We start from the raw sequence: 13,474 nt of genomic DNA on the forward strand, positions 1-13,474 counted from the left end.
GCCCCTAAAACATATAATAGTCTTAAATTGTCACGGATAAACTGTTATTCTGTTCCCAAAATATTGTGATAAATAATGCCAAGTGAACATGGACCACAAAACCAGTCATAAGTTGAAATTGAGATGTATACATCATATGAAAGCTGAATAAATAAGCTTTCCATTGATGTATGGTTTGTTAGATAGGACCATATTTGGCCGAGATATAAACTAATTGAAAATCTAGAATCTGAGGGTGCAAAAAAAAAAAAATGTTGAGAAAATCACCTTTTATTATATATATATATATTATATTATATATATATATATATATATATATATATATATATATATATATATATATATATATATATATATATATATATATATATAATTTTGACTCATAAGCCTAACATCTATTTTTGGCTACATATATACCTGCTACTCAAAAACTTGTTTTGTGGTCCAGGGTCATTTATAATAAATACTGTCAAATATGGTCATAAATATGGTAAAAACTAAATCTATTAAATGTAATTATATTATATTATATTATATTATGATGTGATATGAGACTGTAATTTGAGGCTCAACGGCCGTGAAATCCACTGAATATTTCGAAACGGATCTTTACTCAAGCAAAGAGAATGGAAAAACCAAGTCAGCACTACATTACCCAGAATGCAATAGTAGGCATATTTCGCTGCGATTGGATGTTGGTCAGATCGCGTGAGGAGCACGTAAAAGGAAATCTCACTACTAAGAAAACGTTCATTGGTGAGTGTAATGTAACTTCTTATTTTCTACAGCTTCCATAAGCCGTCCCGGAAGTATAAAAGCACGATAAAATCATAATTTTGACGTGTTATTATTATCCGATTTTGTCGGTAGGCTCTTAAACTACTGCTCACATTTCTGTGCAGTAATTTCTTTCCTTCATTCATTCCACTTGATCAAACTTGCACTGCCCAAACAAATTAAACAGTGCATGTTGTTCACAACACCTGTATTTCAGACGGCAGTTAAATTATTGCTTCTTTTTTCTGTTCATGCCAAGTTGGACGCATGTATTGAGTTGTGCAGAGTCAGTTTACAAGTTCATTGCTTCATAACTGACTGGCATAATCATTGCCTCTCTTTTACTTTAGAGAATGATGTCTGGACGTAGGGTGGTGGTTTTCCCCTCAGTGGCCGAGCTTGGATGCACTCTGGCCCAGCTGGTGTCCTCTCGAGCAGAGAAAGCTCTCAGCACAGGTGCAAGCTTCTCTCTGGGTCTTTCAGGAGGGAGTTTGGTGTCCATCCTGAGTAAGGAGCTGCCTGCTGTCCCAAACCTGGACTGCAGCAGATGGCTCGTTGGGTTCTGCGATGAGAGGCTCGTTCCATTCACTGATCCCGAGAGCACTTATGGCTTATATATGGTAACTCAGTACATATTAAGAAGGAGTGTCAGTCTTTTACTTGTGCTACAAAACCTGTCGAACCAATGAAGTCAATTGATAGTTTTCAGTCACATGGCACATGAGACCATGAGGTAAAACATCTATAGAACTGCAGCACAGGCCTGTCAAATATTAAGATCACCCCTCAGAATAATGGAACCAAAGATATAGGAACAGACTGCAAGATTTAGGCACTTGCAATCCATAACAAAACAAATAGTTTACCCAAAAATGAAACTTTACTCACCCTCAGACCATCCAAGATGTAGGTAAGTTGGTTTCTTTGTGGTAACAGATTTTGGAGAGATTTAGCATTACATCACTTGCTCACCAATCATGGATTCTGCAGTGAATGGGTGCCGTCAGAATGAGAGTGCAAACAGCTATAAAAACATCATAATAATCTGGGCTGATCATGTCATTTAAAACTATGAGTACCGATTGATTTTTGTATCCTACAGAATCAGTTGTTTGGGAAAATCAACATTCCAGAAGAAAGGATTTTGGCTATAGATCCTTGTTTACCTGTGCAAGAATGTGCTGAGGACTATGCTGGTAAACTGAGCAAGGTGCGATATCGTTCCCTAGACAGATTACATTAAACTCATTTGATTATTATTATTTATTTTTAATACATATTTGTCATTGTAGGCTTTTAACACGGAGCAAATTCCAGTTTTTGACATGTTGTTGCTGGGAATGGGACCGGATGGACACACCTGCTCTCTCTTTCCAGATCACCCTTTATTACAGGTTTCAGATACATTCTTAATAAAGCAGCAATATGACGTCTACTTTTAGTGTAACATATATCCTATCTGTTTTGAAATGGAATTCTGTGCAAGTATTTTATTGGCTTGCTGTATTTTTTAAGCGTCTTTCTGTTATGGGAAATGTGATTTTGAAGGAAAGCCAGAGGACAGTGGCACCCATCTCTGACTCCCCCAAACCACCGCCTCAGCGTGTCACTATGACATTACCCACAGTTAACGCTGCTCGATGTGTAGTGTTCGTGTCAACTGGGGGCAGCAAAGCTCCTATACTCAAGGTAAGTACTTCCTATTATGTCTCAGACCAGACTTTGTATATCTATAATTTTAAATGTTACATTTTTTCTTAATTACTTATTTATCCTCCTTCTGCTTCAGTTTTGATTCTGTGTTTTCTGTTGTTTTGTAGCAAGTATTGGAGGGTGGAGAAGGCCCTGCGCTTCCAGCAGCTCTGGTGGCACCTGGACAGGGAGAGCTCTTCTGGCTGGTGGACGAGCCAGCAGCTGCCTCCCTCACGGCTCCGGTGGAGAGGCCAGGACCCGGAGCAAAGCTCTGAATTTAGGAGACAGAACTTGTAAAAACACTGTTTGCAAAGATTTTTTACAATTATCCTTACATTATAATTACTGCAATTATCATTACTACTGTAAAACTACGATGGGATCTATGAAGTTTTTAGAATCCAACTAAATATATATATAAACAATAAAGTAGTAAAACAAATGTACACCTTTTTACTAGCATAGCTTTATTATAACATTGAATCAGGAAACATTTTGTTAGATACAATCTGAATCTGTTATTTAAAAAAACAATTGACCAAATCATTTAATTACTTTTTGGGAGGTTAATTTCCTTTATGCAATTATTCTATTTTGGTTGTATTTTATTTGCCATGGGATAAAAATAAAAAAAGCAATTTTGACTTTTTATCTCACAGTTAAACATATTTCTTGCAATTGCAAGTTTATATTTAACGTTTACAACTTTTTTTCCCTAAGAATTATGAGATATAAACTCAGGAATTTATGCTAAAACAAAAAGTTGTGGCAGAAAAAAATAAAATGTATAAGAAAAACTGGTCAGATTTGTTCAGATTTAACTACAAAACAAATACATTTGTGAAAGATTTACTAAAAATAAGCTTTATGCAATATTTTTACTACTTAAATATTTTTAATAATTTAATATAGATTTTTTTACATCTTTTACTATGTATAAATGTTACATTTAGATATAAGATTAACATTTATGATTTGGACTTAACATTTACATTTAGATTGAACATTAAGATTTAAAAAGAAGACTTAGATTTAGATAAAACATTTAGATTTACCTTTAATACTTTATTGTAATTAAGTCATATAGTAAAAATAAGAGAAAATATTAAATTATTAAAAATATTTAAGTAATAAAAATATTGCATAAAGCTTATATTTAGTAAATCTTGCACAAATGTATTTGTTTTGTAGTTAAACATGACCAAATGTGACCAGTTTTTCTTACACATTTTATTATAAATATATAGCAACGCAGGGCTCTTCAGCTTTGCTCCTGGAGGGCTGGTGGACCAAGTTAATCAAAGTCTTCAGGGCTATTTAAAATGGTGAACAGTTGTGCTGGAAAAGGGTTGGAAGTAAACTAGCAGATCACTGGCCCTCCAGGACCGGAGTAGACCAGGCCTGGTGTAACGTGTCCCTCCCCTTTAAACACAGCGTGACCTCCCTTTAACTCGCTCGTCTTCAAGACTGCAGTGTTGTCAAGGCAGGGTGATTTTGGTCGGCGGAATTATTTCAACGAGTTACCCGTAACTTTCTACCTCTGGGTGTAACGGTGTAGTTAGCTGTAAGCGTTCGTGTGCTTATTTGTAAAGAGTGTGCACAGTACAATGCTCTGGTTCGTGTCGGTGCTGTGGTTCTGTCTGATGAACACTCGACCAGCTCGAGGATACTTCCACGAAGAGCGCTGGAGCCCGGAGTCTCCTATATTAGCTCCCCGAGTAATGCTCGCGCTCATCTGCCGTAACGCACAGCACTCGCTGCCACATTTCCTCGGTACTATAGATCGCCTCGATTACCCTAAAGACCGGATCGCGCTGTGGTAAGTGTGTGTGTGTGTGTGTGTGTGTGTGTGAGACGGCGTGCAGCTGCTCAGAGTCAAGCCATCTTACTGATGTCATAATGCTTGGAATCTCATATAACACGTCATAATGCATGCACTATGCGCGTGATAATAGAACGATTTTTCATTAATTCTAAATTTTCTCCAGTAGTGACTAACGTTAGAATTATTCATGACATACTAAGTGACTACTACTCAATTTCCCCATAGTAATAGACCTAACATCCAAGTAGAGTGTTTTTTTCCCCCCGGTTGTTGCTTGAAACTATTCCAGTTTAACTATTCATTAATATGTACTATGACTTATTACTATGTTACCCATAACTATCCTAGTATTTAATAGTATCTACTTGAGCTGTACTAGTACTTCATTATTAGATTATTATTATTTTTACCAGTTACCCCGGAGCACAAAACCAGTCGTAAGTTGCATGGATGTATTTGTAGCAATAGGCAACAATACATTGTATGTGTCAAAATGATCTGTTTTCTTTTATGCAAAAAAATCATTAGGATATTTAGTAATTATCATGTTCAGTGGAGATATCAAATATCAAAACGTAATTTGATTAGTAATATGCATTGCTACCAAATATTGTCCTATCCTAACAAAAAGAAACTTATTTTTTTCAGCTTTCAGATGATGTATAAATCTCAATTTAAAAAAAACATGTGGCGCTTATGACTGGTCTTGGGGTCCAGGGTCACATTTGTTACTTGTGGCATTGCTTTCAATTGCTTTTTGGACTAGGTTTTCATTCTTGGTGTCTGTGAACATCTGTCTGCCAGCAACTCAAAAAAAAAAAAAAAAAAAACTTCGATGGGAGGTGCTTCTCCATACTCACTGTGTTCTGCTCTTCTCTGTCAGCTTTACTTGAATTTGTCATTGAATTGTCTATAAATTGTCATATGAATTGTCATTGTCCTAACCAGTGAATGAGGAGCTCTTGTAAAGGTGTCAGTTACCAAGAACGCTCTGAAGCTCGCCGTAGTCGTGCCCCAGCCCAGATTAAATTGTCATATAACGACAAGGGAATAAACATAAAACAGTCGGTTTAGCTGCTTATGGTGCTGGAGTGAACACTGCAAATCAGAAATGCAGTGAAATGTTATTGATCACTGTTTTAAAACAAATTATCACTGGTTTTTCTGGAATACTTGGTTCTGATTGGTTAGACTCCATTTAGACTATTTGTTTAATAGTTAAATGTTACAGAATAATGACCACTCACCCAATATTTCTTGTACATGAATTAATTTATCTGGCGAGTAACCGTGTTGGTATAATAATTTACAGTAAGTTGGACAATGATTAGCTGATTGTACATTATCATTTACTTGTACAGGTTCGTTTGTTTTCTGTATGTGTGTAAATGTGTATTTTATGTGGTATCATATGGGTCTCACGGACAACATGTGGATTCAGTTTTTTTGTTAATAAAAAGCTGTCAGGTGATGGAGCTGTGGTCTAGAGGTTAGTGCACACACTCCAACACGTTGATGTTGACATCACAGATCTGAATTTGGCTCTTGTCATTTAGTGAACCCATTTCCTCTCTCTTCCCTTTCCTTATTTTTATTCTTACTGTATATATAAAAAAGCAAAAAAATTAAATTATGTCATCATTTAATCCCCCCTGTTCTGTATGAGTTGCTTGTGTGGGACACAAAAGAAGATTTTGAAGAATGTGGATAACCAAACAGCATGGCTGGAATATACAATGGAAGTCAATGGGAACCAAAACGGTTTGGTTACCAACATTTTTTTCAAAATACCTTCCTTTGTGTTCAGCGGAAAAAAAGAAATGCATACAAAATGAGGAATGAGAATTTTTATTTTTGGTTGGATTATACCATTTCACATTTTCTCATTAAGTTACAACAACAAAATATAACCGTTTAAGGTTAGATTGAGCAGAAATAGCCTCTTTAAGATAACAACTGCACAGTTTCACTTCTGCACAATGGCTGAAACGGAAATTAATGTGCATAAACCTAGTTTAGTCATAGTCATGACCTAACATAGTCATTGCTAATGCACTCATATAACTAGCCTCAAGATAACACTAAACAGTATTACAAATAAATTATTATTAATGTATTATCAATCTATCATCTGAAGTTCAATCTTAAAATATTAAAAACAATCAATAAAAAAAAAAGAGTACAAATATTTATTTTCCCCCTTAATAACTGAAGAACGTGCATTTCATGAAACTTCTAAAGTCACAAAATGATTGTGATTGATTTTTTTTTTTATCAATATGTCTAGTTTCTGTGGTTTCAGAACAAGCGGCTTTGGCAGTTGCCAAATTCCAAGACCAAGCCAGTGAAAAGTAGGCATGTGGTGTTTAACCTATAGCAGAATGGGACGCTGTCTCTCTGTTTACTTTATCCTTGCCACGATCTCACTGTGATAACCTGATAGCTTGGCAGTTTCACTTCTCATGTTCTGTTACCCTTTTAGTCTAGTTCTGCTGTAGAGTTTAATTTAGAGCTTTTGTGTTTCTTCATTCGTTTCCATGTTGCTGGTCTACATATACATTATGCACTTGAAATGTCTTAAATTTAGTGTGATTATACTCTGTGCGAGTGCAGGCAGTCATAAGCCCTTGGTTAGCTCGTTATCTTTAGTTTCCAGCAGATATTGTAATCTGTAGAAAGTGAAGTGTATGTAATGAGCACCGTTTGTATGTTTCTGACAGGGTGGCGACCGACCACAATATTGACAACACTACTTACCTACTGCGAGACTGGCTCATCAATGTACAGAAACTCTACCATTATGTGGAGTGGAGGCCAAAGGAGGAACCAAGGTTTGCCGTGTTTCTTCACTTGTGGTTTCATGGAACTGGTTCATTTTTGCATTTCCTTGTACTCCATTTCACTTTCTCGTTCAGCAAATATCATGATGAGGAAGGACCAAAGGACTGGACGAATGAGCGCTACGCCTATGTCATGAAACTGAAGCAGGCAGCGCTTGAGTCTGCACGAGAGATGTGGGCAGACTATCTCATGGTGAGTTTACAACAAACTGTGCCCTCTCTTCCTTAGGACCACGAATCTCTAAATTGGTAAATAGAGACTTGCGTCCATTGAATGGTGTTATTATTGATTAATCATCTGATTATCATGAAATATCGCTGAAAATGTACTCCGCCTCAAGCCATCCTAGACATAGAGGAGTTTGTTTCTTCATAGAAACAGATTTGGTAGAAATGTAAAGTTACATCACGAATGGATCCTCTGCAGTGAATGGGTGCCATCAAAATGAGAGTCCAAACAGCTGATAAAAACATCATAATAATCCACAAGTAATCCAATACATAAATTAACATCTTCAAGTGAAATATGGTGACCATTACTTTGCATCCATAGTTTTCTCCAAAAAATAAGTCTTGTCTGAATCAGGAGAGCAATATGCACAAATGACAAGCCAAAACCGTCCTTAACAAGTGGATCGGTGGATTTTGAAGTGAGAACCCAACAAGGGATGAACAGGGATGAACTCTGGTATTTTGGCCAGAAGTGACAGTTTAAATGATGACTGTCAGGGGCTACATGTGAACACCCATTAACAAAGTACAGTTCTAGAAACTTCTTTAATTACAGAATAATCAGGATTAATCAAAGCAAGACTCCCAGCTTCTGTCTTCCAAGCAGAATTGTGATGGGGAACCCCTTGAATACTGTGTTGGACACAGTCAATAAACTTTGAACACCATTGATAACATTGATTTTACTTCCTGATCTGCCTTTTGGTGATTATCTTCAGCAAGCTTTGTTTTTGTAGGCAGCTTGTTGATGCATCCATGAAAATCTATTGTTATTTTATGCCTTTCCAGATGATTGATTGTGACAATCTCCTGATCAACCGAGACGTCTTATGGAAACTGATAAAGGAGAACAAGACGATTGTGGCACCAATGCTGGAGTCTCGTGCTGCCTACTCAAACTTCTGGTGTGGAATGACATCCCAGGTACAATTCCTCCGAATATGTGTATTTAATCTCTCACTTTATCCAGAAATATGAAGAAAAAAAAAACATATCATAAACTTCTCCAGGGCTACTATAAACGAACCCCTGCCTACATCCCCATGCGCAAGCAAGTGCGCAGAGGTTGCTTTGCTGTTCCCATGGTGCACTCGACTTTCCTGGTTGACCTGCGGAAAGAAGCTTCCAGACTGCTTGCTTTTCACCCACCACACCCAGAGTACAGCTGGGCCTTTGACGACATTATAGTCTTTGCTTTTTCAGCCCGCATGGCAGGTGGGTGCCACAACAGATTCCCACAATTCATGCCTGTTAACCTAAAATAATTTATGTTGTTCCGAACCTGAATGACTGACTTTCTTCTGTGGAGCACAAAAGAAGATATTTTGAAGAATATTTATCTTTTTTTGCAGAGGTACAGATGTTTATTTGTAACAAGGAGACTTATGGGCATCTGCCAGTGCCTCTTCGTGCCCACAGCACCATGCAGGATGAAGCTGACAGCTTCATTCATACTTTGCTAGAGGTCAATGGTACGTTTCAGCTTCACAAAGAAGAAAAAAAAATACTTCTGTTTTATCAAATGTAACCACCTCTTAAATTCCAGTGCGAAATCCTCCAGTTGAGCCTTCCAGATACGTGCCCAAACCTGTCAAAAGACCTGATAAAATGGACTTTGATGAGGTAAACATGTGGGTTGGTTGTGCTGATTGGAATGGTTCTCTTGTAACATTGTTTTCAGTGCGCTTTTCTGCGTTTTAAAAGGTGTTTATGATCAACCTGAAGCGGCGGGCCGACCGTCGTGAGCGCATGCTGAGGGCGTTGAGAGAGCAGGAAATCGACTGCAAGATTATAGCAGCCGTTGATGGCAAGTAAGTTCACTTCGGTTACCTTCAAACAAATGCAGCATTCATTTCAAGCAAGATAAGATTTGCTCACAGTCTTTCTTTTATATGCCAGAGCTATGAACGTCAGTGAGATCCAAGCTATGGGAATCCACATGCTTCCCGGCTACAGTGACCCCTACCACGGCAGACCTCTGACGAGAGGAGAGCTGGGCTGCTTCCTGTCCCACTATAACATCTGGAAAGAGGTCTGGCTCGTATCTTAGTTTGTAGTTTTGTTCCCAAATCTAGGAAGATGCCTTAGTCTCTGTTTTCTAATTTATTCCAGTAATGGCAAAGCTGAATTTTCTGTCTTCAGCGTCACATGATCCTTCAGAAAACATTTTAAATACGCTGATTTGCTGCTCAAGAAACATTTCTCATTATTATCGATGATGAAAATGTATTAATTTAGCATTTTTGTGGATATCATAACACTTTTTTTCAGAATTCTTTGAAGTTCAAAGAACAGTGTTTATTGGAAACAGAAATCCTTTGTAATATTATAAATGCATTTACTCAGTCCCTCCAGAAAAACGTATAATCAGAAAAAAAGGCTGCATATTTATGCGGGGTCGCATTTTTTCAAATACGCCGCTCTTTTGCCGTATAAATTGCCGATTTCAGAAAGCAAAATATGTGGGGCTAGCATGTTTTCATAATCCCTGTATTTTCGTTGCAAAAAACTCACATATATATATTAGCAGAAAGTTTAAAAATGTTGCGTTTACTTCACACAAGTAAAGCTCCATTTTCCTCCTATTGCCATGGGAACCTTATGAAGTGACGTAATTACGTGACGTGAACATCATCTGCAAACCCCGCAGTGAAACTTGAAGCGGGCAAATCATTCTTATTTGCCAACACAAATCAGCGCAAAAACGAGCGCGAAGCAGTTCCCGATTTGTTACATGATAGTGGAGCCAAATTATGTTGCGAGGACTTGCGAAAACTGCGGTTTGATGAAATAGAGAGAAAAAGGTGATTCCCCCAACACCCCCTTCTCACTAGACTACTAACACTGTTGTAGTTTCATTTAGAAGTTGATGCAACTTTACAGTAGTAAGATTGCACTTTTTTGTTACAGAACATTACCAAAAACTTATAGTTGTAATTATATTAGTAGTATGTAAAATAATTTACGTTGCAGTAAGATTGCAACTTAAATATTCTGTGATTTAGTATGCTTGCTTATCATAGGAAGTAATAAGAAATTACTCTTTACATTAAGGAAGTAGCCTAGTGAGAAAAAGGTGTTGGGGGAATCACCTTTTTTCCTCTTTTTCATCAAGCCGCAGTTTTTGCAAGTTCACACAATTTAATTGCATAAAATTGCAAGAATATCCCGCATATTACTTTTTTTAAGGAAACGTGCCGAAAAATCAAGGATTTTTGCCCGCAATAATCACAAAAAAAATCGTGTTTTTTTGGAGGGACTGTTTACTGTTACTTCTGACATATTAATGCATCCTTGCTGAATACAAGTATAATTTCTTTCAGAAACATAAAAGAAAATCTTACTGACCCTAGTATTTTGAATGATAGTATAGGCAGCTACCTTCTGATACAGAACCATAAGTGAAATAGCACTTCACAGATAACCGATTTGGCATTGAACAAGGTTTGTCACAAGGTAGCAAACATGGCTACCTATGTTTCGGAAGCCTTAAATATCTGCCTTAAAATAGTGTCTAATTAGGCAGCTCACTAGGTTTCGGTAGAGAGTGTGAATATAGACTGAGGGGTTTTGTGTGCATCTATAGCTTTGATGTTTATATGCTGTAATACACAGATTGTAGACAGAGGCCTGAAGACCTCGCTGGTGCTTGAAGATGATCTGCGGTTTGAGATTTTCTTCAAGCGTCGCCTACAGAATCTGATGCATGAGGTGGAGAGTGAGGGACTGGATTGGGACCTCATGTGAGCGGCTCTTTTCGTGTACAATCATTGGCTGCACTCAATTTCATGGGTTATGTATTGATGGGAGCTTCGTTCATGTTGCTTGTTGTGTATTTTTGCAGTTATATTGGGAGGAAGAGGATGCAAGTGGACCGACCTGAGAAGGCGGTACCAAACATTCGCAACCTGGTGGAGGCGGACTATTCCTATTGGACCTTGGGCTACATGATGTCATTACAAGGGGCCAAAAAGCTCCTCAAAGCAGAACCACTCAGTAAAATGTTGCCTGTGGACGAGTTCCTTCCTGTTATGTTTAATAAGCATCCAGTGTAAGTACTACAGATGGAGGACATCCTCTACACATCCCATATATATATGCAAGTAACATCACTTCTAGATCCATATTCCACAATAGATTTTATATATATAAACACACAGTATATGCTTACACACACAAACAAACTGAGAAATATGAGAATGGGGTTTTTTCTCAAGTTTATATCTCACAGTTCGGACCTTTTTCATAGAATTGCAGGATATAAGCTTGCAATTGCGAGAAAATAAAGGATATAAACTCACAATTTTATTGTTTTACATTTCACAGTTCTGAGAAAAAAGTCAGAAGTGTGATATGTAAATTCACAGTTAGTTTTTTTTTTATGTTCAGTGGCAGAAACCGCTTTCATAGTGATATGTAATGTTTTTTAACACTTAATTGCATATTAATTACAACTAAATGTGTTCTAGTTTAAACCTGTATTAAATGCAATTAGTTGGCAAAGTTTTCAGAAAATGTATTTATTATTGGTGTTATGCTGCTTTGCCTTTGTCTAATTTCACTCTGTCTTCATCTTCACATCTGATACCATCAATCCTCTTCAGATCGGACTACATGGATCAGTTTGAGACGAGGGACCTGAAAGCATTTTCAGCGGAGCCCTTGCTTGTGTTTCCTACACACTACACGGGTGAACCTGGGTATATCAGTGACACAGAAACCTCCACAGTGTGGGACAATGAGAAGATGCGCACAGACTGGGACAGGAAGCGCTCGGGTAAAACCCAGGAACAGGCTGAGATCAGCACAGAGGCCCAAAACTCAGATGTGCTCCAGTCTCCTCTGGACAGAACAGCTCGAGACGAACTATGAGAGACGTTGATTTGGACACACCACTAGACTTGCTTCTGGGGGCAAAGTCTAGTTCCACCTTATAAGCACAATATATCCGACCAGAAGAGGCCTTTTTAGATAGATATGTATTTTATTTTTATTTTTATTTTTTTATCGGTTGTTTGCCTAAAAGAAAAAATGTTTTTTGCGTTTAAACATCGGTCCCTTTATTTCTAGATTTGTAACAGCGCTTTCTGATGACAACTGCATCTGTTCTTCATTGTATCCTGCAAATTAAAAACACAAAGAGCCGGATTCCTGAAGATCTTCTTAAGAAAGAATTAAGGATATTTTGTAATCACATGTAACTAATACTTTTCTTGCAGCGTTCACATTCCAGACATGAACAAGGTCATTCTCATCACCAATAAAAGAGTTGTTATTTTGTTATTTAAAAGCACGAAGCATGTTTTGAAGGACGTTGTTATTTTTAGGCCTTGTGATACCATTATCTCTTCGGTGGTGCTTCAGAGTTCAGACTCTTACTTCCCTTCATCAAAACCCACGACCATAAACGCCTCTCTGTGTGGTTTCTCTGTCCTATCATCAGGACAGCAATTAAAGGTCTACACACATTCCACATGGCAACATTCCCTTTTTTGTTTTTTTTTGGTTCTCACTTTGTTTTTTTTGACACAGGACAGCCGAGCAGCTTTAAATATGCTTGATATGAATTTTTGTCTTTGCGCTGTTTAGTCACAATGTCGTGCTGTCACTATGTAAGTAACTGTGAGTGTACTTCACCAACTGTGCCTTCAATATAAAGAATGGATAAAACGTTCTTTTAACTGAAATAAATATGTCTCTTTATTTCCAGACGCTTCAATAGAGGCTGCATGTCATTTCTGTAGAGATACCGAGTGACGTGCCATTTATTTTTGACCATTTTGTCAGTCGTATCAACATCTATATCTGTCTTTCAGGTTTAATTAGATCACAGCTGCTTAGCCACAAGACAAACATCATGATGCTGGCACAGGCCTGCAAACCATTTTCCTGCATGCAGAAGATAGATGATGATGATAGTGATAATGTGACTGCTGCTTTGAGTGTTGACCTCACTTCACCGGTGGGTGGAATTAGCTTAAATGCTTTAGAGGATATCTAAAAAGGTTCAGAATCGGAACAAATTATTATTATAGGATGTTACGCAGGAGCTAATTATCCTCAGTGCTTGTCTTACCAGTGTTGTGAAACACAAGAGGTGCTGCTATGA

The 13,474-nt window shown here is 37.5% G+C and overlaps 2 protein-coding genes across 3 annotated transcripts; both read left to right on the plus strand.

The window, feature by feature from the left end:
* The first annotated feature begins 604 nt into the window (after nucleotides 1-604).
* Nucleotides 605-3,120, plus strand: pgls (6-phosphogluconolactonase). 2 transcript variants are annotated; one of them, XM_052550370.1, is made up of 6 exons: nucleotides 605-756; nucleotides 1,128-1,397; nucleotides 1,880-1,987; nucleotides 2,070-2,171; nucleotides 2,326-2,466; nucleotides 2,598-3,120. In XM_052550370.1, exons 2-6 carry the CDS (start codon nucleotides 1,131-1,133, stop codon nucleotides 2,742-2,744), a joined length of 765 nt encoding a protein of 254 aa, XP_052406330.1. In that variant the 5' UTR covers nucleotides 605-756; nucleotides 1,128-1,130; the 3' UTR covers nucleotides 2,745-3,120. The 2 variants fall into 2 exon arrangements, with proteins under 2 accessions (XP_052406330.1, XP_052406331.1); XM_052550371.1 differs by having other exon boundaries at nucleotides 756-866.
* A 575-nt stretch (nucleotides 3,121-3,695) lies between these two features.
* On the plus strand, nucleotides 3,696-13,056 carry colgalt1a (collagen beta(1-O)galactosyltransferase 1a). Its single transcript, XM_052550355.1, has 12 exons — nucleotides 3,696-4,288; nucleotides 7,015-7,125; nucleotides 7,210-7,327; nucleotides 8,155-8,289; nucleotides 8,376-8,580; nucleotides 8,718-8,837; nucleotides 8,912-8,988; nucleotides 9,070-9,176; nucleotides 9,265-9,397; nucleotides 10,981-11,108; nucleotides 11,210-11,416; nucleotides 11,970-13,056. The coding sequence occupies exons 1-12, from the start codon at nucleotides 4,077-4,079 to the stop codon at nucleotides 12,235-12,237; spliced, it is 1,821 nt and encodes a 606-aa protein (XP_052406315.1). The 5' UTR covers nucleotides 3,696-4,076; the 3' UTR covers nucleotides 12,238-13,056.
* Nucleotides 13,057-13,474: the final 418 nt, after the last annotated feature.

The sequence above is a fragment of the Carassius gibelio genome, chromosome B3 (genome assembly GCF_023724105.1).
Source record: "Carassius gibelio isolate Cgi1373 ecotype wild population from Czech Republic chromosome B3, carGib1.2-hapl.c, whole genome shotgun sequence".
In the NCBI taxonomy this organism is placed as follows: domain Eukaryota; kingdom Metazoa; phylum Chordata; class Actinopteri; order Cypriniformes; family Cyprinidae; genus Carassius; species Carassius gibelio.

Coding starts and splice junctions, on each gene's coding strand:
- colgalt1a (XM_052550355.1), top strand. CDS start 4,077: ATGCTCTGGTTCGTGTCGGTGCTGTGGTTCTGTCTGATGAACACTCGA. Junction 7,328..8,154: donor TGTGGGCAGACTATCTCATG/GTGAGTTTACAA, acceptor ATGCCTTTCCAG/ATGATTGATTGTGACAATCT. Junction 11,417..11,969: donor ATGTTTAATAAGCATCCAGT/GTAAGTACTACA, acceptor AATCCTCTTCAG/ATCGGACTACATGGATCAGT.
- pgls (XM_052550370.1), top strand. CDS start 1,131: ATGATGTCTGGACGTAGGGTGGTGGTTTTCCCCTCAGTGGCCGAGCTT. Junction 2,172..2,325: donor CAGATCACCCTTTATTACAG/GTTTCAGATACA, acceptor GTGATTTTGAAG/GAAAGCCAGAGGACAGTGGC. Junction 2,467..2,597: donor GCAAAGCTCCTATACTCAAG/GTAAGTACTTCC, acceptor GTTGTTTTGTAG/CAAGTATTGGAGGGTGGAGA.